At 50.5% G+C, this 26,679-nt stretch overlaps 1 protein-coding gene across 1 annotated transcript; it reads right to left on the reverse strand.

Moving 5' to 3' along the window:
• On the reverse strand, positions 1-24,991 carry MICALL2 (MICAL like 2). The gene is made up of 17 exons (XM_040574593.1): positions 24,684-24,991; positions 18,032-18,080; positions 13,844-13,985; positions 11,963-12,123; positions 11,167-11,288; positions 10,121-10,789; positions 9,724-9,899; positions 8,811-8,886; positions 8,376-8,491; positions 7,697-7,849; positions 4,899-4,954; positions 4,264-4,387; positions 3,578-3,668; positions 3,103-3,176; positions 2,677-2,791; positions 1,651-1,697; positions 1-1,559 (listed from the first exon to the last, which is right to left on the reverse strand). Exons 1-17 carry the CDS (start codon positions 24,824-24,826, stop codon positions 1,474-1,476), a joined length of 2,400 nt encoding a protein of 799 aa, XP_040430527.1. The 5' UTR covers positions 24,827-24,991; the 3' UTR covers positions 1-1,473.
• Between the last annotated feature and the right edge of the window lie 1,688 nt (positions 24,992-26,679).

Genomic DNA, 26,679 nt, shown 5'->3' on the forward strand with positions numbered 1-26,679 from the left:
TTGCACCAGCAATTCTTTATTGGACAAAAACATACATAGGTACACGGTGTCCCATATACGTGGCATACTGTGGGCACCACGAAACCCCTCGAGCACTTGGTACCTACCTCACTGAGCTCACCCCTGCGGTGCCAAGGGTGGGCTGCCTCGGACAGAGAGTCCCACTGCCACCTCGTGGGTAAGGCACGCATCGCCTCCACTTTGCCACAGGGCACAGCGGGCAGCAAACCTCCTCCCAGCAAAATCCCAGGCCCCGCTGGAGAACAGGACCTGGAGAAATCTCAGAGTACTCTGGCGTGGAGGGAGGAAGGAAGTACAAGGGAGTCCACCTTTACCAGCGCTTGAGGCAACATTCATTATTCCGATCTTTCCCTGCCCATGTCCACCCCTGTTGCCAAGGTTGACTGGGGAGAGAGGATATTGCCACCCAGGGCAGCTGCCTGGCTGCAGTCACTCTGGAGTGAGGATGGAGGGGAAAGACTCACTGCCTGCATCCCAGCACCTATCCTGTCCTGCTCCTACTGTCCTGGTCTCAGGCTGAACCATGGCAAACCCTGAGGGTGCTGGCTGTCCAGGGACAGAGACTCAGGAGATGAATGTTCATCCCACAAAGAAAACTGGTGGGTGAGACAAACTCAGTTATCCCTTTCTGCTCCCAGTTAGCATCAGGCTGTTAAAAGAATACTTCTGTTTGTCTTCAGTATGGTGGGCCACAGGCAACAAAGACCCTCCTTCATTGTGCAGTTAGGGAAACAAGGAAGCTAAAAATCTCCCCCACAGAGGGAATGAAGCAGTGAGTAACCCCTCATGGCTTTGAGAAAACAGCCTACATCAGCTCTCAGAGAGGTCTGGAAACAGAGCACTATTGCTGAAATGTCTCTGGATCTAGGACATCCCACCCCATAGTTCAGGAGGTGGTTCTGCTCTCTGCTTCCCCTGGCTGTGGGGCCTGCAGCTACAGCTTGCACTGGTGTAAAAAGGGGGAGGCCCTCAATCTATCTAATGCCCCATAGCACCCCTCTGTGCCAAAGCACACACAGAGAGGGAGCAAGAACTGCCCTGTCAGAAACCAGCTCAGCATCCTTGGCACAGCCCTGGCGGAGATGAGGGGGGCACTGCGGGGTGACATGCAGTGCCATGCTCCGGCACTCAGGTCTGCAGTGACCTGAGCAGTGGATGTGCAAATTGAGTTCTACCCTCCCGAGCTGCCAACAAAGTTGAAGCCAGCTCTGAGCTAGCTTCAAAGAAGGAAAAAATGCTCTTAAAGTCTGTCTTCTGGGAAAGCTGCACCCCACACCAGTGAGAGGGGACTTGCACTGTCCCTTCGGTCTGCAAACCTGCAGTCTTCATATCAGAGAGGAGAGAAGCCTCATCACAGTCCTGCACAACTCCAGGAAAGCAGCAGTGAGGAAAGAACATCCCTTTGACAGAGCCCTTGCTGTGCCACTGGGCCGGGGAACATCCTTCCTGAGTTTAACTCTTATTTTTCTGCTTCCATATTTTGGACAAACGGAACTTGTTCTTCTTCTTCTCTGGCTCCTGGTTCTCAAGAGATCCATCTGCAGGAGAGGGAGCAGATGCAAAGAAGGTTGAGACCCACAGCCCCGCTGCAACTCAGTGCTGCTCTCTAACAGCAGAAAAGGTCCTTACCCAACTTCTGGATCATGTTTGCCAACATCTCGTCCTCCTCTTGCTCTCTGTAATGGAAGAGCATGGCATTAGAAAACTGTGCTCTGTTTCACAACAAGGTGGTAGACGCTGCAAAACGTGCAAAAAAACACGGCTACGGTCCTTCCCCCAGTCAGAAGTGATCAATCCCCACAGCACAGCCCAAAAAGGGGATGGGAAAAAAACAGTTAAAGTCCTAGACATTAGCAAATTACATCTGCTTTTACACCCCCCCTTCAAAGCAATGGCCTGCGTGGGGATTTCCAGATCATGGCGGTCCAGTGCTACAGCAGCAGAGCCTTTCCCCAGTTGGCCTATGAATCTTCTGAGTTTACCCTGCTGTGAGGCAACGCCACACCCCAGGAGAGCAATAAAGATTGAGACACCAGTAGCCTCGGGTGCTGCAGAGGTGCTCACATCACAGTCACCCTAGGGCTTGGGCAAGGCCAGAGCCAAAAGCCTGGGCATTACTGGAACCTTCGAGGTGGAGTTGCTGCCCTGAGGGCAAGAAATGGATGTTGTTCTCAGCGACCAGAGGCACGTATCCAACTACTTGACGCAGCAGTATTCCTTTGAACTTGGGGAAGATCCAGCTCTCAGCACAATGGCTGTGGCTGTTCTTTTGCTGTAGCTGACAAACAAACATGTGGCTTCATGCTCCCAGAGTCCTCCTGGGGTTCACATGCTGCCTCCAACTCCCCTTCTCCAGCTTCTCCCTTTCTTGCTCCTGCTTTATACATTTTCATAGTCCTTGTCCTCAGAGCAACGTTACCCTGAGAGAGCACTGAACATGGCTGCAGACCTGATTTCAGTTTCTAACAGGTGCCAAGGGAGCAAAAGCAGCAGCATTTAAGACAAGATGGTTGGTGACAGGTCAACACCCACCTCTCGTGGAACAGAAGTCTGGATTACAGCCACTTGTCCACCCCTAGAGCCTGGGCAGCAGAGGAATTACAATGCAAACCACCCCTTGTGTTGGCTCATCCCCTACCACCCGCAGGCCCTCACCTGATTCTGTCCTCATCCAGGCACTCCACGATATTATTCCGATCATTGACTGTGTTCAGGTATGACTCCAGCAGTTCCTTCTCACGCTCCTTCTCTCTGTGTGTCTTCAGTTCCTCTGCACAAGACAAGAGAGGCCCCTCTTACAGCTACAGGTCAGTACCTCCCCACTGGCGCTCCTGCCTTCACCCTGCTCCAGCAAGTCCCTCTCACAGGCCTGAATTTGATTATCCTCACACTCAGGGGTACATCTCACATCCCTCAGAAAACACCTGGCAGCTTAGTCAGGAGAGTTCCCCAGTGAAACCATAATCCCTGGCAGGCAGACAGCATCATTCAGATCTGAAGGACATCTTGGGGCTGGTGCGCAGAGCGTAGGTCTCTGCACAGCCAGGGACCAGCAGAAATCTCGGTGTAGCTGGTCCTCACCTGGCTTGTTCATGAGGTGTCGCAGCTCCATCTCAATGTTCCACTGCTGCTCCTCCAGCTTCTGCTGCTTCATCCTGGAAGAGACCACAGAAGTGATGAGTTATGCCCCACCATGATCCAGGGCTGAATTTTTCTCATGTCACGCTAAAGTCTCATCTCGGCATGGCCCACCACTTGGGCAGGAGCTGGCAGGCTGTGAGAAATTTGCCCCCATCACATTTACAAGGTTTCCCTCACCACAGGCTCATCACAGACCTTAGGGGCTCATCTGTCCATTCAGTGCTCAAAGGCCTATTAGCTGGATGGGCCAGCATCCCTCAGGATGCTGGCAGTTCTCCCACAGACTTCCTAAAGTCCTCCCTCATGCAACCGGTTGGCAAATCATTTCTGGGGCTGCCACACTTCCTCTCCTTCACTGCTTACTGCTCACAAGTGAAGTGTGTGGACAGACAGATGAATTTCTGGTTCTACTTACTTGTACATCAGCTCCGATTCCTGTCTCAGCAGCAGCTGTTTCTCATGGATGAGTTTGAACCAATCCACCATGAGGGCATCCTCAGACTCATCTGCAAAGACCACAAAAGAGCAAAACACCTCCAAAAGCTGCATCAGTTTGGTTCTTCCTGGCTCAAACACACTCTCACTTGAAGGAGAGCCCAGGATAACTTGTGTGAGCCATAAGCAACCTCAAGTGAAAACAGCTTGTCTTTGGTACTCTGAGATGCAAAGGAAAGGAAGCAGACCACTCCCTGCAGAAGAACGCTGCTCACAGACACCCTATCACAGGGCACCCTGCTCATTTTCCGTGTGGCTGGCTCAGCTCTGCCATTCTGAATGCCCACTAATCCCTGTGGAATTGGAGCTAGCCATGACAGCCAGTCTGGCTTGGGATTCAACCACCAGATAAATAGCAGCCTTTGACTCCCAAACTCCTTGATCCTCAGCCAAATAAACACAAACACCTTGCTCAAATAATAGGTTAGGATACAGCGTAGAGTGGGTTCCAAATTCCCAGGGCTTTATTTTGCTGTACTAGCTACCTTTGGTAACTTGGTGTCTCACACGTAGCATGAGCTCCTAGAAACAGAGCCAAGAATGCCCAGGGGTAGGACATGAGCCTCACACCTTCCTACAGAAACAGAGCCCCCTGGTTTTCTTTACCTCCCTCGCAGCCACGCAGCTGCTTCTCCAGATCCACTCCTTTCGATTCCAGCTCATCCAGCTGCTTCTCGATATCACGTACCTTCTCCTGGATTTCCTCCTCAGGGAGGTAGTCTGGGTGCAGCTAGGAAAACAAATGTAGGAATGAATACATCTCAGTGCCCTAAGACTGCTTCCTGAAGGCACAGCCCCAACAGAAATGGGAAATGACACAAGGAACTCAACTGGAGAGCCATGCCCTGGAAGGGCCAAGTCAGCAGAGATGCAGAGCTGGCTGTTCACACCAGAGTGGTGGTCATGGCAATGTTACAGCTCTGTTATACATTCACTAGGGTGATAATATCTACCCACACTTGTCAGTCCACAGACATTCCCCCTCCTTTGTTGGAACAGACTGTGTCCACCAGGATTTTGTTATCTATGGCTCTGTCTCATTCCAGCCTCTACTGTCCCCTTGCCCAGGAGATAAATGGCAGTATCTCCTTCTTGCCTCTGCTCCAAAGCCTTTTACCCCTTCCCTGAGAATTCAAGTAAACCCTCCAAATAAGATAACCTGAGATGTATCTGGGCAAACACTTCCGCAGAATAACCAGCAACCCCAGTCTGTGCCCATGACACCCCTTTCCCAGCCATACCTTGGTTGGGGACACTGCTTCACAGTTCTGAATGTTAATCAGAGCAGAAGATTTATCTAGAAGGGAAAAAAATAAACCCCACATCAAACTTTAAACAATTTTGTGCTGTGAGACAGTGCTTACACCACTGAGAGCACAAGAAGTCCGTGTCACCCAACACAGGGCACTGACAATACACATGCATTGGCAGGCCCAGACTAAGGTGAGAGATACGTCCTTGGGAAACATCACAGCCTGGTTTACTCCTTGCTGCTGGACACTCAGATACTCCCAGATCACGGGGTGCTGCTTGCCTCCTCTAAGCACAGGCTGTCCCCTAACTGTGGTGAGGCCTGAGGGCTTGCACCTGAGAATAGTGACTTCTGTGTTCACTTGTTATCTTGTTAAAATTAAAATATATTTATCGTGGCAAAAAGCACTGCTTATTGAGCTTCCAAAGGACAGAACAGAAGTATTGGGTTACTGTCACAAGAAACATCAAGTTACAGTTAAAAATGCCCCTCTAGTGCTCTTGTACAAAGAAGAATCAGTAAATACTGATGAAACAAAGATGGTCTAGGGGACCTTAGCATAGGCCTCAGGAAACTAAGGTTCAATTCCTTCCACAAAACACTTCCTAGGTGAGAAGTCCCTTTGGCCCAGCTACACAGCATTATTTAAGCCCTGGACACCTATTAAAATCAATCCTTAAGCAATGTGTTTGTTCCACTGCGCCTCAGCTTCCTCTGCCCACCTGTGCTGCGAGGATAACTACAGAAGAGTGTGAGGTATTCGGATACCCGAGGGGCTGGGCTGGATAATTACCACAGTGAGAGCAGAGAAGCACACGTGGATGATGTGATAGGAAGGAAGACTCTAGTATTAAAAGAGCAGAGCTGTAAGAAAGGCAGCAGTGATGCAGGCTCGGCACACACAAGGAGAAAGACAGGACAGACAGACCAGGGAGCCCCCCAAGAATCTCTTGCTACTGTGCTGACTTGCTGATGAGAAACTCAAGGAAGAGCTCAAGGACATCTCTCAGATTGCCCAGTCCTTGTTCTAACAGGATTTCTAGAAGAATGCAAAAGGATCAAAAGATGCTGGGTACTGGATTTGGTAATCACCTGTGTTGTCTCTGCATGGCTGGCCTCCATCAGGTCACTCTTCCCTTTGGATGTAGCTGGCTTGCTGCCCCGTATGCTACCTGCAACTCACACTTCTCTTAAAGGTTCCTCCCACATGGACCTGGCCTGCCATGGGCAGCCTGCCACTGCCTGAGCATCACCTCCCTCTCCCAGCTCAGCGCTGCGTTTCCAGGCTCCTTCTGGGTGACCTCTGCAGCATCTCTAAGCAGGGCAGAAAGCTGCATCACTGATCATGAGAAAACCAGGTCACTGGAGAACAGCTAGCAAAGTCACTCTCTGCTGACCAGCTCGAAGTCTGGTGTCCCCTGATATCCTCAAGTTCTGTCTTGACACGAGATGGGCAAACTGGAAATAGAACAGGGGGCAAGAAAAACCCAGTCTCCTTTTTCAACAGAAAACACTATCTACACCAAAGAAAACTAATGATCTACAGAAATGCTCATCATCTACAGTCCTGTGAAACACACACAGTATCAAGGGCATAACTGTTCACAAAGGCTCTCTGCTGAGGTAGAAACCTATACAGAGGAGCAACAAGTCTGTCCTTAATCCACAAGCTGCCTAGAGACAGCAGCAAGGAAGCAGCCTTTCAGATACCAGGCTTGCATATGTGAAAACTGGGGGCAAACTGCTGGGAAAGTTGCCCACAGGAGGCACTCCCACCAGCAATCACTAAGCTTTAAAAAGAGATATAAAACCAGCCTCCGTTATCTTAACAGCTCACTTCCTGGGGAATGATGTAATGGTGAGCCTCGTGACTGAGTCTGAGAAAAAATGAGATGGAAAGTTTGGGGAAAATGATGGCAATAGAGGCTTGCTAAAACAGACAACGTAATTGCCATTTGAATGCTTCTCAGCTGTCAGACCTGAAGGCTAAGGACAGTGCTGTAGCCAGCTAAGAAGTAAAGCATGAGACCACCAAGCCATGGGGACCCATCCTACTTGCTCCAAGACAAACATCAGAGTCAGAGCTGAGCCCTGCTCTGAGGATCTTCTAGTTCAAACAGATAAGACAGAGCCAGACAGGGTAAGGAAAGGGGAAAACACACAAGCTGAGCACACAGAACAGCAGCAAACATCAGGTTAGGTCCGTGAAATTTCATTGTGGTAGGATATGTAAGAGGGAAAGTAGCAAGGACAACTGGGCAAAAAAGAAGAGGTACACAGTGACATCGAGGTTGAACAGACAAGAATAAGAAACTGGATTAGGAGCAGGGACAAGCTGGTCAGAACTGGCTGGGACATCTTTGAATGTCCAAGAAGCAGCAGCCTTGGCTGGAGCTTCAGTGTGTTCCGCCAGCTGGAGTCTCTTGCTGACAATTCTCTGCATTCCTTTCATTTCCCAAAGCCACTCAACTGGAGAGGAACAGAGGCATCAGCTAGACCCCCATTCCTCAAATCAGGAGATGTCCTCTTCGTAGCTTTGAGCCTGAAGAATGACAGAACAGTGACCCTGAAAAATCCGTATTTTCATTTCTTCACTTCCCACTGAATTCCTTGGCCTGGCTGGCTCCTGGTTAGCCCAAGATGGTTAATAAAAATTAATGACACGCATTTTTCCCCCATGACAACAGCCACAGAAAACTCTGGGACGTGCCTCCCACACTGACCACTCAGGCCATCCCCGACAGTGCAGAGGAGAGAGTGGCTTTAGGCAGGCAGAAGAGATCTTACATGTGGTAGTGCTTTGATTCAACTGGTGGTTGCCCTCTTCCTTCTTCTTGACAGAACCCCCATGGTCTTCCCAGCCTTGCTTTGAATTCTGACAGCTCCTGATAAGATCTGAGCTGGGGATCAACTTCTTCTTAACGACTCCACCAGATGAAGCTGAATTAGGAAGCATAGACAGGTCTTGGGTAAGAAATTTCATGCCTTGTCTCACAAAAATCCCTGTATTGCCCAGAGTCTCTGGCATTCATCACTAGCTGCCTTCATTTCTAGTCCTAGCACTCCTCTCTTGATGACACTGAGGAGCATGAGTCTGAAGAAAACAGAGAGAAACCACCAGTCACAAGGCCACAGTATGAGAGAAGGGTGGAGGAGAAGAAGGAAAGGTCAGGAACCATCATCAAGATTTCTCAGCAATACTTATTTGTTCAAGAGAGAGTAAGTGAAATCTTGCTAGCTCTCTTGCAGAAGAGGGGCACACTGTGAGGACCAAGACCCTCTCCTTGGGGAATAACAGCTCTGCAAATAAAGGCACTGCAGGGCCAAAGCAGGTTTAGAGAGAGCAAGAATCCCTGCAAACAAGGCACCATCTCCACCAGCATGTTTCTCACTCTGTGCCTTGCAGCACTAATGCCTGTCCCCTGCCTGACCAGCAAAACAAAGGCAAAGCTTATATCCTTCATACCGGAGTCCTGCTTTGCTGATGGCACAACTAACGGACTTGGCTTTGTCTCCTTCTGTGTTGGGATCCCTGTTCCCACCTGAGAGTTATCAGTAGGCTTCTTAGAGCCACCTTGGTCTCTGCAAAGAAGAAAGACAAAGGTAGGAAACCATCCCTCTAGCAGACTGGTCCACAGAAAGAGCTCTGGACATCCTGGGCTGGGATCTCCAGCCATGACAGTCACACTTCTAATCAGAGTTCAACCATTTGAAATGTGCTCTCCCTTCCCAGAAATGAAAGCCTTTGACTTTTCCTTCAAATAGTTGAAAAAAGAAGCACTGAAAGGTAAGAGCTCTTCCCTCCAACATGCACACAGACCTGCAGCAACAAACACAGCTGCAGACATGGACATCCCCACTCACTTGTCATGAAGACCCACTTGCCTGAAAAAAAACTTACTTGTTGGCCACAGGCTTCAACCGAGATCTCCACTCTGCTGGGCTCTCAGACTTGTCTTCACCAACATTCATGGTTTCTAAAGGAAGGGATGTAGAAAGATAATATCAGATCCAATAGAAAGACACAAGCCAGATTTGTGTCTCAGGAGGAAGAGAGAAGCCATGCACAGAGGTAGATGTCATCACGTTACTGCAGCAAGCCAGCACCAACTCAAGTTTAACACGGGCAGATTCACATACAGTAGGTAATAAATAACCTTGGTGGCATTTTGCCCCTTTCAACTCAAACGTTTTAAAACCTGTGCAGCTACAGAAACACAGCCACAGCGGAAATGAAGACATATTTGACAGCAATACAACAAAAACGGCTTAGATCTTAGAGAGCAAAGGATGGTGGAGGAGAGGGAAGACAAAAAAAACCACAAGCTCACAACAAACTCCGCACAGATACTGTTCTCAGCCCCCCAAAAAACATAAGGAAGTGGTTGAGTACTCCCAGAACATCAGACCCTAGCCCACTGGACAGTCACTGGGGAGGAAACTCAGTTCAAAATAGACGAGAAGGCTGGGTAGCTGGGTAAGCCCCAGTTGTGGCCACAAAATCATCCTGAAGTTATGACAAGGCCTCCGGCCTGGGAAAGAGTACCTAAACCTCTGTAATCCATCATGATCGCAACACTTGATGACAGCTACTACAACTTCAAATACCTGGAGATCCTCAGAGAAGAAAAACTCACCCTGCTAGAGGCAGCAGTTGCACAAGGACAAATGGAAGTGTGTTGATCCCCAGAACCCAGAAAACACATACGTAGTGGTACAGATAGGAAGTATGTGAGCCACTGACGTATTCATTGTGCTGGCCCAAGAGGAGGGCGTAAAGTTGTCAGAGCTGTATGCAAACCAGTCATCCTCACCTTTGAGGCCTTTTGACTCCGGCTTGTGCACAGAATCAACAGGTTTGCTGGCAGCCTGACTCTTGGGCAGAGGCTCCGTGATCTTTTCCTGTTTTGGTGCTGTGTACCCCGTTTTGCTGGACTGTGCTTTTGGTGCTGGACTCTGCCATTGAGAACTGGAGGGAGAAAAGTTGCCACTGCAAAAAAGAACAATCTAATGAGTTTTGAAAGTCTGTCCTTTTTCAAAGGATGGAGCTTTATACTGAACGGTGTTCCAAAGATTTGAATGAGTCACTCTATTTGTCTTTAAATCCCATCAGAAACATCAGTCAGGGAAAAAGAAGAAAGATGCAGAGACTTCTCCAAGTTATGCCAAAGTCATCCTGGGAATAAAGAGGGAAAGGGAAATAGCACCTACCTAGTGGATGCTGAGGAGCCAGTGAAACTGAGTCTTCCTGGCCTGCTTGGAGAGATTTTTGACCCAGCCAGAGCCTGCATAATATGGTTACGTGCCTGATTCTTCTCAGTATTCTCTGGACTGGCTGCAGCTTCAGTTCTGCCAGAGGTAATTTTACCAGGGCCATGAGAAGGGACATGTTTGGTAGTGTCAGAGGTTTTATTGCTGAAGGAGTCTAAAGACTGAAAAAAATTTTCTCGAGCTTGCTGTGTTTTTGTTTTTGAGGTTGTCCGAAGTGGATCTGATGGGGTACCTTCACGAAGATCTGTTTTATTTCCCAGCAGGGTACCTTTGCAGTCATCGGATTTATTTACAGCTGAAGAAGACCATGGAGTATTTAGACTTTTGAAGCCAGAGTTTCCAGAAGATGAAACAGATGGCGTGTTTGAATTAGCGAGGCCTTCCTGGCTCGGTTTCTTCAACACCTGCTCCAGTTTCTTGGGTTCTGCTGCTTTCTGGAATGGCCTGACAGTGGCAGGGGCTGGGCTGCTCTCAGGTTTGTTCCCGGTGCTGCGGAGTCCAGAGATCTGGACACTGTCTGGCTGTTGGTGGCTGTTACAGATGAACGTACCGGGCTCAGGCCCAGCTTTGTAGCTTCCAGGAAGAAGCACGTTCCAACACTGCCTGCACCTGTGGGTAAAGAAGTCTCAGAACACATCCTCTAGAGCTCTGGGGCCATTGACACACAGCTGAGAGTGCAGGCACAATTCCACTGCCAACGCAGGGAGGGCGAAGGTACCACACTGGCAGCGAGCAGACCCTGTGTGCGTTTCGTTAGGCACCAAAACAGGAACTGCTAACAGCATGGCCTGGGGTAGGAAAGGCATGGATGAAAACAGACCTGTGCTAAGAGTTTCCCTTACGCACAGGTCGGGACTGGCTGCCTCCACTCTGTCAGAAATGTCCTCCAACACCATTAATGCTTCACACCTCTCTCTCCAGTCCCAAAGGAACCAGACTGCCCCCTGAGACCCACAGGTTTGTGCCCCCCCTTCAAAGAGCTGTACCTGAAGCAGTTCCTGTGGTAGAGCTTCCCATCAACCAAGTGGCGCTGCACCAGGTGGACGTGGTTCCCGCAGATACCACAGCTGCTGCTGCGGATATTCCCGCTCTCTGCCAGGACCCCTTTCTGTGGGAAGAAGCAGTGGTGAGCGGGCAGCGCTGTGGCCTGTGTACAGCTTAAGAATCTCCCAGATAAGCATTTGACATGCACAGCCAGTTGCTAGGACAGGGAAGGGATATGCAGGAAATACTTGCTGTGGCTAACCCCTAGTTTACACAAAGTGGAAGAGGATGGTGTAAAGGGGACTTAATTCCACATGGCCAGAGGGCCAGGGTGTTTTGCCTGCAATTGGGAAATTGAAGTTCAAAGTTCTATGAATTGAACTAGCTCGTGAGCTAATCACCCCAGTGAGAGAGCAGCTTCCCTTCTTTCCACCCTGTTTTCATCCCTGTTCTGCTTTGAAACCGTTTTCGATAAATTAATCCATGTTTTCTATCAAAAACAAAAACCCTTCTGTTAGAAATCTCCATCCCCAAGATCTACTGGCTAGGAACAACATAGCCATATCCTGAGACACCCATGGCCTGTTCACCACTAGATGAATCCCAGCTGGCTGACGGCTTTCCAGTGACTCCCATCTGAATCTGTGCAGTAATCAGATTTCTGGATTAAATCCGAAGCAATAAGCAGAAAGTTTAGAGACTGAGGCCCCATCACTAGCAGCCTTGAACTAGGATAATACTCCCTAGCTCACTGAACAGATTAAAGGTATAATGAACAGCCCCAAACCCATTTCTTACTGTGGTGACCGGGGAGGTTTCTTTTGGCTTAGCTTTGGCTGGTGGGTGTGCAGGAGGCAGTTTTGGAGACACCGGCTTGGGAGGCTCTGAAACCACCTTCTTCCCAACAGGCTGCTCCTGAGGTTCAGAGGAAGGACGCTTGATTCCAGCCATGCCTCCAACTGGAAGAAAGGAAAAAGGGAAGATTCTAAGGGAACATAAGGAAAGTTCATGGGCTTAGGAGTTATTTACAATATAAGAAGATCCAGGGTGCCTGGTGGATAACCTGCAAAGCATACAAGGAGACTCAGGCTTCCTTCACAAGCAGTTCTGTAGTGGAGCGAGGGGGAAGAGGCAACAAGCGAGTTTCACCAACATATGCAGGAATCATCTGGCAGCTGAAACTGCTATTTTTTTTTCTTCTCAGGGAAATTCCCCAGAAGGGGATGAAAAAGTGGAAAAATACAAAACATAGATGGTGTGAACAAAACGAGAATCACCACAAAAAGCCTGAAAATGCCCAACCCTCTCTTCATTGCAGATGAAAGACAACCCCTCTAAATTCACAGCAAGTTGAGAAAAGAGAAGCACTGGGCTCCTGACTGAAGGTGACGGGAGTGCCCTATGTCCTGGGAAATGGAGGTAGACTTCCCAGGGAAATAAGGCTTTATGTACAACTGCGACAGACAGGACTCCTCATCTGTCTCGCAGAGATGTTATTTTCGTGTCACTTCCTATTCTGAATGTCTCTGCACTCCTTAGGGGAATTCAGCAGTTATCTGAGCCGTAGCTTTGTTTTAAGAGCAACCAGCTAAATGACCACCCATCTGAAAAGAGATTATACCCTTCTGAGTAAATACAGGGGATATCTGAGCAGGCTGCAGGGAGCAGAGAGGAAGCCCAGTTCCTAGTGGTCTTCTTTCAAGAAGGCCAGCTCTCCAAATCAACACCCGGGGCTCTTTTACCACAGAGCCCAGTGGAATGGTGACACCAGACTCAGCAAACTCAGGCTGAGCCCTCACTGCCTGCTAGTTCCATATATTGAGCTCCCAAAGCCCGGCACAAAGCTTCAGCTCTACTCTTCTGTAAAATCCTGACCTCAATAAAATATTGGCTGCTCGCCCTCTCTGGCCTTCTGCGTCCTGCTTATTTCATGGTCCTGCTGGAGCCCATTCAAAGGGCACGGCGATAGTATTAGGAGTCTGCTTGGAGTCAGAGGGCACATTCCTGGCTGGACTCATTTTCAGACACACACATTCACCCCAGCAACAGGAATGCGACCAGAGCATTTTGTGGGACACTAGAGAGTATAAAAATGTGCCGTGCCTGATGATGTGGTAGGCGAGAAGCTGGGGAGGGGGAAGGAAAGACCCCAAACTGACCCAGATTCCCACCACTTGGCACAAGCATGATGGAATTTGTTTCAGCAGGGTTTTAAAACAAGAAATAAAAAAACAAAGTGGGGGAGGGAAGAGGTTATGGAGAGAAAGAGAAAGCATACGTAAATGAGTGAAGAGGTGGAGGAGGGGGAAGAATTCAGATATTAAAGGCAGCCCTCTGGTGTGGCAAGGACTGGGGCAGGGATGGAGGCACAAAAGAAAGGAAAGCTGAAGTGTGGACCACAGAAGTGAACCTTCTGTGCTCCTACCTGGCTGGGCCATAATAAATTTTAGATTATATTTTAAATTCTAAGGCACTTTAAAGATGAAGCACAGCCCTTGTGCCCTTCCAAAAGCACTGGTGCTGCTGCAGTAAGTGAAGAGGTCAGATCCCCCACTGAAATGGTTTTGGTACCAAAAGGCCTCCATGATGTCTATTTTGCCTTTTGCTTGTTAATGGGCAAGAAAAAGCACAAAATTAAGCCTCAATCTTGCCCACCCCTCCAGGGAATGTGGCACTTACTTGGAGACCGTCCGTGGAAGTAGTTATAATACTGGGAAACATAGGTGATGATGCTCAGCCTGTCTGGTACCCTCAGAGCAACCATATCCTCTGCATCCAGCAAGGCTGGGATTCCCAGCTCCTCTGCTGCCACTTGAAACGCCTGGGGAAGGAAGAAAACAAAAAAAATGAGGGGTCTCGTCCAGCCCAGGCAGCAGAGCCGCTCCTCATCAGGCAAAACTGCACCGCAAACTCAGATAATAATTCTACTGGGGAACAGCTGCACCAGTTTAACTCCGACATCATCCAGCCCTTACAGGAACCAACGGAGTTGTGGCTTCCAGCCACCGCGTTGAGAAACTCAGGCAGGGAGCCAAAAATCTGGCCTGGCAAGCTGGCCGTAGCTCAGTGCACGGGAACTCACCTGGGTTTCCCCTGCTCTTCCTCGAGCCTGCCTCTATCTGGATGCGCACAGCTGCGGAGAGCGAGGCCTGGCAGAAGGGTTTGTGGCAGCCCGGGCTGGCAGGCTGGCGTGCAGGCTTCCAGCCCAACCTGGAGCGCTCCCCAGCTAGCGGTGCGCTGGTAGGTGTTTGCAGGCAGCCTTCTATCTCTGAGCGCCGTGCAAATGTTAACGCTACCTGCCTACTGCCTGCTCTTCCCCATCTGAAAAAGGGGAAACCTCGGGCTGAGAAGAAAACCATTTCTCCCAGGCTAGAAAGCAGGAATAGAGGAATAACGCAGAAGAATTCCTGATACCTAACTCCCTTCCAGCTTAACCACTTCCATGCTAACGTAACGTGTTTGGGGCAAATATACCTCTTTGTGGTGCCCTTTGCTCTGACACTGCAGGATCAAAGCCAGATAAAGGACACTTTTCGCCGCTTTGTTTTGCCACTACGCAAGAGGACAAAAGAAAAAAGCAACATCCCTAAACCAACTTTGCCTTTGCTCAACTCACCATAGGACTTTTGCTACGGATTTTCTGCAGCCCTCTCCCATCCTCGCCTACGGGAAAAAATCCTTTCCTTCCCCCTTTGGGGCATCACCTTCAAAAAGAGCAACAGAAAACGGCACCTCAAGGACCAGAGACACAAGGAAGGCTCCTGCTGAAACCCACAGTTAAATGGTTAAAGAAAGACTCGCACATATTAAAACCCTCCACATCTGACCTCTGGCACAGACACACAACAGGGCTGGTGTACAAGCTCACTATTCCTGCTTAGAAGAAACAAACAGCCACTATGCTTTAGCAAGATAATTACCATTTTTTTCCATTGGGTATCCCAGTAAAAATGTAACCGAGCTGACATTACGCACGCGCTCAGCCAGTTACCTCTGGCTGCATCATCCCGGCTGCCAGCCCAGCCTGGCACCTGCCTGTCTTCTAACCTCATACTTAATATGGTTTTTGGAGTGTTCCCCATCCCACCAGCTGCACGACTGGTCTGACCAGTGGGGTTTTCTTGCTGGGCATTCCCAGAGCCATGCCACCTCCTGCTACACGGTGCCGTTGGTCAGACCTGTGCAATGGGCACACAACAAGCGTGAGGAGCTGCCTGGACCACCAAGATGAGGGTACTTACTCTATGCACACACCCAGTATGGCCAGGACGAGGTGAGCAATGCGAAGGGCAGCATGAGGATGTAGTGTCTGTCCCCTTTGCCTTCTGCGTCCTCCCGTTCCTGGGAACTGCTCTTCCTGGAGATTAACAAGCCCACCGCCTCACCTGGCCCAGTTGCTTTGCCCTCCCTGCCTGCCCAGGCTGGCCTTTAAAGAAGTAACGTGACATTTGTCAGCAGTGCGGCTCCAAGGGCTTTACAAAGGAGGTAAGCACCGCTGCTCCCGTTTTGCGAACCCTGCATAGAGGAGGCAAAGAGGTTTGAGGACATCTGATATGGCCAGGCACAGCTCTTCCCTGCTGTACTCACGACACCACGCCACCATACATTAGCACTGAAGAAACTGGATGCAAGGTCTCTAGAAACCTCTCTCTTATTTATACATATTTTGAAATCTTTAGCAAAAAAAGACACCAACAGCAATTTCTCTCTTTTTTTTTTTTTCTCTTTTTCTTTTTGGCACTTGACGAGTGACACATTCTTTCTTGGCAAAAAGACCTCATGTGGCAAGTCGCAGCCTGGACAAGATTTTTTTTGTTGAGTAATACAGCCTCTTTTCAGAGTTACTGAATAGTGAGGCATGAAGGAGGGTCTGAACAATAGCCGAGGAGCAGCACTGGGAGAAATCAGACCACTTGTATCCCGAGAGCAGCCAGAGGAAGAAAGCCTGTGATGGAGAGCGGTCCGAGGAGGGAGGCCAGCCCAGGAACCCAGTGCCACGGGGAGATGGAGGGGACAATCCCACCCATGGCAGAGCCAGGCCAGCAGGATACCAGCAGTAAAAGGGCACCAAGAACAGATGCAGTAAAGAAAAGAAAGCAAAATAAAGGGCAAACTAAGAAACAGTGGAAAGGGAGGGAGGGAAACACAGGCTGACATAGGAGAGTGGAGCAACTGTTTTTATGAGAGGCACAAAGAAGCTTTTCATTAGGAAAAGCACTGGAGGTCAGTTGTACAGCTCATTTCCCAGAGAAAAACAAAGTTGCGAGCAGGACAGACACCGTCAGCCAGACGTGGGGAAGGAGCAGTACTCGGGGCTTCACAGCACTCTGGCCAGGATGACCATCCACGGCAAAGAGGCCCTCGTGCCTGCCAAATACCAAAGCTCCCAGGCAAAAACACTCAGCCTGAATCTCACCTGCAAGAGGGAAACACGCAGGGCTGAACCCCGCAGCCCGGGTAACTGCTCATATACCACAGCCCCAGCTCGGGGAGATGGTGCTGCCCCAGGGCAGCAGAAATTCGGGAGCACACGGAGGTGAGGAACACACAGGATCCCAGCTTTTAGCTCTCCTGGAGGAAACACCACTTCAGATAGCTCACTGTGTCAGAAGATGCTGTTCCTCCAGTCTGGACAAGAGTAAGCTGCAGTGGTTTGTTCGCTGCCTGAGCTCCGGCCAAGCAGCCACAAAACTGTGTGGAGCGGTGCCAAGGGGAAGAGAAGCATTATAATCTGCCGCCTCTCTCTTTGCAAAGGGGAGAGGGAGAGAAAAAATCCTTCCTCGGAGCACTAAGCCCATGCTTGAATCCAGAGCAGGAGGGGCTGGCCTGTCCAGCTTCTACTTTCTTTGTGAAGAGAACAGGAGAAATTGAAACCTTGTCCTGGAGCGATGTGCCCAGGCAAGACGAGGCTTTAGGACCTCTCCACCTTCCAGCAGCTCTCATCCCCTGTTCTGAGAGCAGGCAGAAGTGGTGCAAGCAGAACCCTGAGTTTCTGTTCTTGCGCCAGTACCTCCCAGCTCCTGCTCCATCCCTCTGCAGCACCAGGTACACACCATGCCCGTGCCTGTGCCTTGACCTCCAGCATCTGCTGCTGCTTCCAGCCAGGCAGAGGGGTGGCAGAGACCACGCTCATTGCCTGCAGCCAGCTGCCTTCTCCTTCTCCTTGCTGACAGCAATTCTTTCAACACCATTTCCCATCACCCTCAGCTACCAAAACTACCTCCCCTTCCTCCGCCATTTCCATTGCTGAGGTCCGGTCAGGCTGGGGCATGAGAGCATCAACCATCCTGCCTAATTCCTGCTCTAGCTGACCAAGGCACCGAGCACTGCTCAAAATCAGAGCAGTGGGGGGAAGCAACCTTCCCCTCTAAAGCACCAGGCTGCCCAGCTCTCCCTTTATAACATCCCAAGCTTTGCCTTCATGAAAAGCCTGCGTTCGCTTTGAGATGAGCAACCGTTTCCAAAGTACCTTTCATTCAGATTGCGATGTGCTATGTAGGGTGATCAGAGATGCAAGAAGCACATGGGGGTCGCGGCTCTCTGTGAGACAAGAGCTGGCAGAGTGAGCAGAGCTGTACACAGCAGAGACGGTGACACAGTGAGTTCCAGGGGAAAATGGACACACTAAAGACAGGCATCACGATGCAGCCAGTGAAGAAACGTGAGCAGTCTGAGGGTGCTTTCAAACAGCCAGCGAGCCTGGACATTACTGTTCAAACGAGAAGGTTGGATGCATGCAGAATAAGCCAAAGGATCTGAATAAGGCACTGTCAGGCCACGGCACCTGCAGGGTTTCTGTTGGTAAAGCACATAAGCAAGGTGCCAGGCCATAGACTAGACCAAAAGAAAACATTAAAAGCCACTTACCAACTTGTTGTTCTCATACACATTTTCTTTACTGAGGGAGTTGAAGTTTCTGAAACACAGAAAGAAGAGAAAAACCTCAGGCTGGTGTTGTTGAGCAACCTGCTTCGCTTCCAGCTTCTCAAACCTCTCCGAGCCCCGCTGGTCTGGGGGACAGAGCATCTCCTCCCTCCCTGCCTTTTCAGGGATGCTCCGGAGGGAGCAGCCTGGCAGATCCCGTCTGAGCCTCCAGACGGCCGCAGACCTGCTGCTCCTCCTGGGACAGGAGCGGCCAGGAGGCCCAGCAGGCGCAGCCATCTGCCCACGGGTAGCACAACACATTTTTGGCACATCCACCCTTGCAGGGCTGACTTCCGCAGCCTCCCGCGGACAGGACATGCCGGTGCCAAAACAACCTGGGCAGGTTCAGGGGCTTTGCTGAAACAACCAGGAGCAAATTCTAACTCATGTTTTTTTGGTGTTTTTGTTGTTTTGTTTTGTTTTTTCCTCCAAAAAGCCTCGCTTCTCTCCCACCCCGAGAGGAGAAACCCATGGCTGCCAGCCAGACTTGCAACACTCTTTCCCTGGAAACATTTTCCAAGCAGACACATCCATCTCTGCCCTTCCTCCAAGTCATCTCCACGAAGAGAGACCACAGAACTCGGAGAAGGGCTGGACACCTCCAACGCTGTGTGTATCTCATGCTTCTCCATAAATCCATACCCTCTGATCTCGGATGCTTCTGCTTACACCAGTTCACAAGTTCTGGTTTCAAAACCTCCTTCTTTCTCTAGCACAGCTGTACAAAACCAGGAGCAAGAGCCTGCACGAGAAACACCTTTGCCCACAACACAATCCCGTGACTGATAACACCGAAGTTGCCTGTAAAAATCTCGTTCTCCTTTCCCTGGGGCTGTCACTTTTGATTCGTAATCTAAACCAATAACTGAAAAGGAAGAGACAATTACTGCTTGCAGTTACAAGCCAAAGTCAACAACCCTTCTTCATTTTCTATTGTCCCTGGACATCACTTCCCTCCTCCCCTCTCCACGGCTTGCTCTCCCCTCCCCAGATTTGCTCTCCCCTCTCTGGTCCAGCCCAAATGCCACCTCTGCATGGGGCTAGGCTGGGAACTCACAAACCGGGAGTGGAAGACAGGCAGGAAAGCACAGGGGGGAGTGAGCCTGTGCCACTGGAAGCAGAGCCCCGGTACGGCATGCTTTTCCCACGCCCAGAGCGTGTGCCTTGCTGAGGAAACCTTCACCGCCAGCCTGTGTGAAACTGACCATCGCTTGCTAAGGTGGGAATATGAAACGGGCTGCTGGCTGCCAGCCTCGCTCTCCAGCACTGCTTCCTCCTGCCCAGGCAAGCGCGCAGGGTCAACTCCTTGCCGATAAGGCAGTTTCACTTTACAGTCCTTGTGCTTCTTGGCACGAAGCTCAGTGAGAGGCTTTTATCAGCAAGGAAACTCTCACTGGCAAGCAAAAAACACTACACCACCAACGCTGCGTTTTTGTAGGTAGCACCTTTATAACCGATGCAGCTTTACCCCTGTCGGCCTCACCTTTAAAAGGAGCAAGGGTAGCGGTGTGAAAGCCAGGGCAAAGCCGGCTCACGGTGATCTACTCATGAGACAAACACATGATCCGCACCGCAGCGGGGGAACTTTTTCCATGACTTGTAAGAGCAAGGAGCAGGCTGGGTCCTTTGTCTGCTTCGCAGAGAAAGCAGCGCGTTGCATTATAAATAAGAAAGGCACCCAAAACCAGGGGTGTCCAGCACGCCGCAGCCTGGGCTGCCCCCCGTTTCCCACATCTGTGGCTGTTGTGCTGGATAACAAGAGAATGAACAGGAAGCAACCACGAAGACCCAAAGGTCAAACTCCCCCACGAAGCACGTCAAGCCAAGGCACATCCCACCTTTAAATCTTATCCCCCTTCCTGCGCAATCTGAAGGGACTCGCAGAGGTTTTTCTCCAAGTGGTGCTCCTGCCCAGGCACTTCCCTTCCCTGAGACAATGGATTAGAAAGAGCGATGAAAATAACTACAAGACAAAAAGTTTCAGTGGAACAACAGATGTAATCATCCTGTTTTGGGTCAGGCAAGAAAACCAGCTCTTGTAAGAGCCAGCTGAGGGAGGTGGTTGCAGCCCTCTGCCTCACTGCCGGTTCTGCCCCTGCGGACATCCTGAACACAGGAAAACACCTGCAGGAGACCCGGGGAGCTCCGGCTTCCTCGGCCATGCAGAGCAGTAACACAGCACCAGGGAGAGCAGGGAACAGCAGGAGCAGTGCCCGCTCACACGGTGAGCCCAGTGAAACCCGGCTGAGCGCTGGAAACACAACGCCGTGAGTCCAGGCTTTGCTTTGCATCAGTACATCAAAATGCAGACGCAGGAGGTACCTGCAGCAGATCCATGCCGGCCTCAGTAACACCGGAGTGACCTATTTATTGTCAGCCCGTGCCTTTTACTCCCACCTTGCTGAGTGCTGTTTGCTGTGGTATCATCTGTACAGCTTCCCACTTGTGTGGCACGGAACAGAGGCATAAAACCTGCATCTCTGACGGTGAATATCTGAAATCCCCTTCTGTTCCCCGGGGAGAGTGCAAACAGCCAGATCACCTGGTCGTTTCAGGAGCTCCCTGCCCTCTCAGCATCACTGTTTCCTGGCTAGCCAGGTGAGCAGTTTGCATACAGTATTTCTTTTGAAAGCTGGGGCATCTCCTATCTTGGAATATCAAAGCTCTCTGGACCAATGTAATCCTAAGAAAGCAAAGCTAATACTAAATGGAGAAGTAGGAGTTCTCCGCTGAGAAAACACAGGCAACTGAATTAATTGGAAGAGGTGAGAAACATAAATCTCACCCAAGAGAGCGCTTCCAGAGCTGGAAACAAATCAGAATGGAGTTTGCTAGCAAAGGAATAGAAGTGAAGTTTTTAGCTCTGCAGAAAGTCCTTCTCTTAGCCAAAAGCGGCCGAGCATTTGCCGTGCCCAGAAATCTCCGTGACCACCCACTGCTCCAGCTGCACAGACCCAGCGCTCACAGCACACCACGCTCCTTTGCAAGCACACGTGCTTCCCCCTCTGCTGCTGCTGCAGGTGCTAACTCAGCTGGAAACCTCACCTTGGAGCAGACGGAGGTAAAAAAGTCCCAGAGACTGCGGGCCGTGAGGGTTCCAGAGAACCTCCTGTCTGTAGGCACTTCTGTCCTATTTCCCCTGGAGACAGTGAGGTCTGTGCAGTCACGAGGATCACTGGAAGAGAGCGAAGCACCCTTTGCCTGCACACAGACTTCAGACAGAGGGTTCGAGCCCAGCATGCTGTGCTGGGAATGGGATCTTCCAGCAGTGCTCTATCTGGAGGTACAAACCACCTGGGACAGGGCTGGGAACCCCACGTGGAAGATGTCCCCCACGCACCCCTCCTCCACTCCGCAATGCCTGCTCCACATTCCTCTCAACCCACTGGCGAGCTGCAACTAATAAAAGATGAGGCTGAGGACGAGTAATAAAAGAGGAGACTCCCTGACCCCAGGGCCACCCACCTGTCACGCAAACTGCAGCCCCGCAGAGGCCAAGCAGGCAGCAGCTCTGCTTCGCCCCAGCCCTTTGCTGAGGAGATGGAAACCACAAGCAGCTCTCCCTGTCCATGTCAGAGGCTCACAGCCTCGTCCCGTCTGGCTGAGCTGACGGCGACCCCAAGAACAGGGCTGGAGGAACGGGTGCACGCAGCTGCTCAGCGCCGGCCACCAAACGCGCATCCCAGCAGCGCACGGCTGCCAAGGGGGATTTCACAACTGGTCCCTTCCCAGAACGCTGTTAAACACCCGCCAGCAGGCTGGGAAAGCAGGATCCAGGACGAAGAGAAGAAGTTTAATCAAAAGCTTTCCTCGACATCTGGCATTAATATCGGAGCGAGTGTGCACGGCTCCCCCGCTGCTTCTAACCCACATATCGGACTGAGACCACAAAACCCCCGGCTGGAGCTCGCACCGCCAGCACCGTCACAGCCAGCAGCTGCAGAGCAGAGCCCACATCACACTGCCGTGAGGCTTCACGTTCTCTGACACGAGGAACTTCAGGGCTCTGCTCTCATCCCAGAAAATGGGCTCGGACCTGCCTGATGATGTATCCGTGCCCGGCTGGGACTAGGTACCAAACATGCTTCAGCTGGAATGAAAGAAGTGAATTTCCATGGTAATTCAGTGTGTGCCTCCACGCCCCCAGAACCCAGTCTGTCTGCGCATCCTCGGGTGAGTGGGAAGTGAGCTGGAAATGCGTTTCTAATTTTACACAGCCTGCCCTGTTCACTGATAACATACAAGCTGACATCAGGCAAGTTTGAGAGGAGTTATCACATTCCCCATATGTTTTTTGGCAAGAAAATGAGAAGGAGCAAGAGACCTGCACCAGCCTGTCCTCTGACCCATGTAACTCTCGAGAGAAGCACATGATTATTACCAGGTTTTGTAATTGCTTGAAGTTTTCCTGTGAATTTCTCAGACTCCTCCAAGGAAAAATCCCCTCTCCATACCATGTACTCCTCAGTCCAAGAATGTAAACCAAGAAGGAAAACATGCTGTTGCAAAACTCTGCTGCAGTGACTGAATCATGTTCTGCAAGTGATTTATCCACAAGAGCTGCAGCAAACACACCGGGTTCTCCAAACACCAATTATTGTATTCTAGTTTTATTTTCTGTATGATGCTTTTAATCTTCAGCTAGGATCTTTGCTAGAAGCAAGGGGAGGAGCTCAGGATAAATCACTTCAAGCCCCTGAGAAGCAGGAGTCACAGCCACATGTGCACCCAGTCACTCTTTCCTGTCAGTGGCTCCTGAAACGCCAAAAGGATTTTTGTACATTCACAGGGAATTTGCACAAGTATTCAGCCCCGGGAGCTGAGGTACATGTGACACCTGGCAACCCTGGACACCAACCACTTGAAAGTATAATTTACTTCCAGCAGGACTTTGCCCGGTGCAGCTGGTGTTTTCCTGTATTATACCACTGACAGCAAGGAGGGAGGTCACAGATAAATGCTTCTCTTTGACCTTCAGGCAGTCTTGCTGAGCTGGTGCAAGTCAGAAAGACTTTCTGTAAGGTTCTGCATAAAGTCAGGCAGGATTTCCATCAGAAGAGGAATTCAGTGGGAACAGAGAGACGCCACAAGGGTTGTTTCCTCTCTGCAGCACAGGAGCATTTACTTAAGATATGTCTATCCACAACTCGTGGTGCACAGTTCAAGGATTATAAACAACTCACTAAACTCACTTAGAGGAGTTTCTGAGCCTCTGCTCACACCCATGCTCCGGATGGGCTAGCAATGGAATCAGCCAGGAAGCGGTCCCAGGCCATCCACGAGCACCTCCCAGACACACCAACCTTTCTGTCCTGGTATTTCATACTTATGGGACTGTGAATGAAAGGAAGGAAAGGGAATATCTGGAGTCACATGGATGCAACAGCAAGCCAGGAAGCCATATACTGCAACACCATGGTGACTGCCAAAGCACCGGCAAGGAGGGGACATCAGAAAGGGTGCGCCTGAAGTTCCTGCACAACCTCCTGCTGCCCAAGGCTGCTCTGACCGCTTCAACTGAGAGGAGAGAGAGCAAAAGGTTATCTTCTCGGGCTTCCACCAGAAGCAAGACACCTGCAAGAGAGATCTCTGCACACAGACACGAGTGGTAGGCTGTCCTGGGAGTCCAAGGCAAAGGCAGAATTCAGGAAACAGCAGGAAAACCACAGCACAGAAAACGCACCCCAGTCCTCCACATCTGGCTGGGAGTGACCTCATGCTTAAATCAATACTCCTGGGCGATCTTTGTGCTGCTCCCTTACCTTGAGAAACTTGCCTAGTTTTTTTTTTTTTAAATATATATAGCTTTTTTCTTTTTTTCTTCTTCTTCCTTTGGCAATTTACATACCCAGAGGTTACATTTGGGCAGAGACGGGTCAAAACCCACGGGACAACAGCAAAGAAACCAGCAAGGACTGGAAAACACTCTGCCTCCCACGGACGGAGCTCTGGATGTGAAAACAAGTAACTTGCAGGAATGCAGCAGCTACCAGGCACCAACAAGGGGCTCCCTGTGATGAGGGCACTTGCCCAGCACCCAGGGCCCTGCGAGTGGGCTGGGAGAAGATGCAAGCTCTCTTCTCCACAGCTCCTCCAGAAAACTGCCCGCATTCCTATTGTATTTCGTTCAGACAGCGCTCGCTTCTTAACTAATAACCCACGGAATTGCCATTTGGCCGAGCAGGGAAAGCCAAGCCTAAACAAACACAAACAGCGAAGAAGGAAACATTTTCCAAAACAGTGCCTGAACTTGTTTTGCAACAGAAAAGGACATACTTTAAATGTTTATCTTTCAGCCACAGCCTGCCACAGCTCCCCGAAGAAGGAGGAAAGGGGAAAAAAGGAAAAAGCAACGAGGGCAAAGCTCTGCTCAAAGACTTTCGCTGGCACCAGCAGAACTCGCACGAGGACCGCAGCATCTCCCGAGGAGAAGACAACGGGAGAAGACAATGGGACGGGTCCCTTTCTGTCAACTTTTTGTCCCTTTCCCCTTTTCTTGTGGGGCAAGCGAGCGCCCACGGAGTGCCCAAATGGCGGGTCCTGGCTTCACCAAGCGGGCGGCCCATGTGCCGGCCTCGACGCCCGAGGTACTCACATGAGGTCAGGGCGGTGACGGTGCAGGATAGCGCAGAAGGCCAGGCCGTCGCGGAACGAGGTGGTCATGTTGGTGATGCTGACATCGCGGTAGCCCTCGCACTGCTGCTTGCACCACAGCTGCAGGTTCTGGATGGCCGCCATGGCGCAGGCACAGGGCAGGGGAGGCGGAGGTGGCGATGCACGCCCTGGGGGGATCGGTGAGGGCCACGAGGAGCCCTCAGCTCTGTCAAGCCGAGCCGAGCCGTGCCGGGAGGGAAGGAGGGAAGGAGGCAGGGAGGCTGCCGGCCCTGTGGGCGGCAGCGGGGCCGGCTCGGAGGCGGGGAAAGGGGCGGGCGGCGGCGGCCCCTCACGGCCGCCCTCCGGCGGACCCGCGGGACGCGCTTCGTGGCGAGTGGGGTGGCGAAAGTGCCAAGAAAAGTTGGGTTTTCGACGAAAAGTGCCTCTCACGCTGCGGCTGAGCGTCGTGTGTGTGTGGTAGCGGGGCGGCCGCCTGCTCCACAGCGGCTGAGGGGAGCCTCGCGCCCCCCTCGCAGCACAGCGCACCAAGATGGGGGCTCCACACAGACACAAGGGAAATTTCCTCCGTGCAAAGTCAGAAAGCAAGTTTCCCTCTCGTTATTGAGGGGCAGACAGGGTCGGTTTCTAGAGCCTTTCCTCAGGCTGGAGGCCGCAGGGGAAGACCCACGCTCGAGGCTCCAGCTTCCCCATTTTTGCAGCTCACCTCAGAGAGGTGCTGAGGGGATGCGAGGCAACCTTGTGTGTCCCAGCGTGAGGACAAAATACAAGCAAGGACAAAGTACAGCTGTCGACAGCCATGTGAAACGACCTGAGGCTGTGGCTTACAGAGAGCAGGGGGTCAGGGCCAGGCAGCCAAAAAACTGTAAGTGTGCAGAGACGGTTACTTGAAGCCACCTCCACTGCGCCAAGCCCTCGTCGAACTGAGGAGCTGCCCAGCCTTCGAAAGAGCAAAATCCAACAAGCGCATGGAAAGCACACGGAGATCTGGGGGTGGATGAACTTAGGCTGCTTTCCCTGCGGAGAGGTAGGAGCAGGGTAACTTGGTGAGGAGCCAAAAATAAGCCCGTCAGCTGTGGACCTGCCCCAGGTGGCCTAGCCACAGCTGGGGAAAGCACAGTGATGGCTAATTTACACAATTGCCCCGCAGTATGCACATCACGAAAAATAACTCACCAGATAGGCTCTCATATGGCTGACAAAACTGCAGAAGAGACAAGGTAACACTTTAGGAGCTGCCTATAAATTAGGTAAAAATAATTAATAATACATATAATATAATGTATTAATGGCGTTTCTATGACATGATATGGATAATATACATTAATATATAAATACCTTACGAATAATTCAGTGTGTTTCCATTTCATCAACAGTCACTGGCCAATGTATTTACTTTATGGTAAGGATTATACATTTCATTATAAATGGCTTGCTGGGCATGTCAGCAACTTTTACATCTCCATTCACTTTATTATTAATGGTTTCCTGAACAGTAACGGCATAATAATGCACACAATGCAGCATGAATATTTGATGTGGCATCTATAGTCTCCCATTTATCATTTATAACAGGCTACAAAAACATTATAAAACATTTATTACAAATTTATAGATCACTTTATACTAAAACAAAGTTGTGTTATAAATACATTATTAATCCTTTATGCCATTTATAGGAATCCCTTGTAATAAGGCCTTAGCATATGTTGCTGCACGACCGTAACAATAACAGAACAGTGTGGCAAGTAGGAAATATGGCACAGAGAGCTTGCTCTCAAGTACTGGCTGTATTCTGTGAAGGAAGGGATAAACATCTGCACTCAGAATTAATCAGATTACCAAGGGATCAATCAAAAGAAATGCTGGATTCACTCAAAGTTGTTCTGTGTGTGTGTATGTGTGTCCCCAGTTCAAAAAAGATGCCTGCTTTCTTGCAATTTGGAAATATACATCATAGCAGTGCTGGAACCCTGAAA

The sequence above is a fragment of the Cygnus olor genome, chromosome 15 (assembly GCF_009769625.2).
Source record: "Cygnus olor isolate bCygOlo1 chromosome 15, bCygOlo1.pri.v2, whole genome shotgun sequence".
Classification (NCBI taxonomy): Eukaryota; Metazoa; Chordata; class Aves; order Anseriformes; family Anatidae; genus Cygnus; species Cygnus olor.

Bases quoted from the DNA above. Each gene is read 5' to 3' on its own strand.
- MICALL2 (XM_040574593.1), bottom strand. From the start codon at position 24,826: ATGGCGGCCATCCAGAACCTGCAGCTGTGGTGCAAGCAGCAGTGCGAG. The intron at 2,792-3,102 runs GTGAGGACCAGC...TGTCTTGTGCAG, and splicing joins ACACCTCATGAACAAGCCAG to AGGAACTGAAGACACACAGA. The intron at 1,698-2,676 runs GTGAGGGCCTGC...CTTCCATTACAG, and splicing joins CTGGATGAGGACAGAATCAG to AGAGCAAGAGGAGGACGAGA.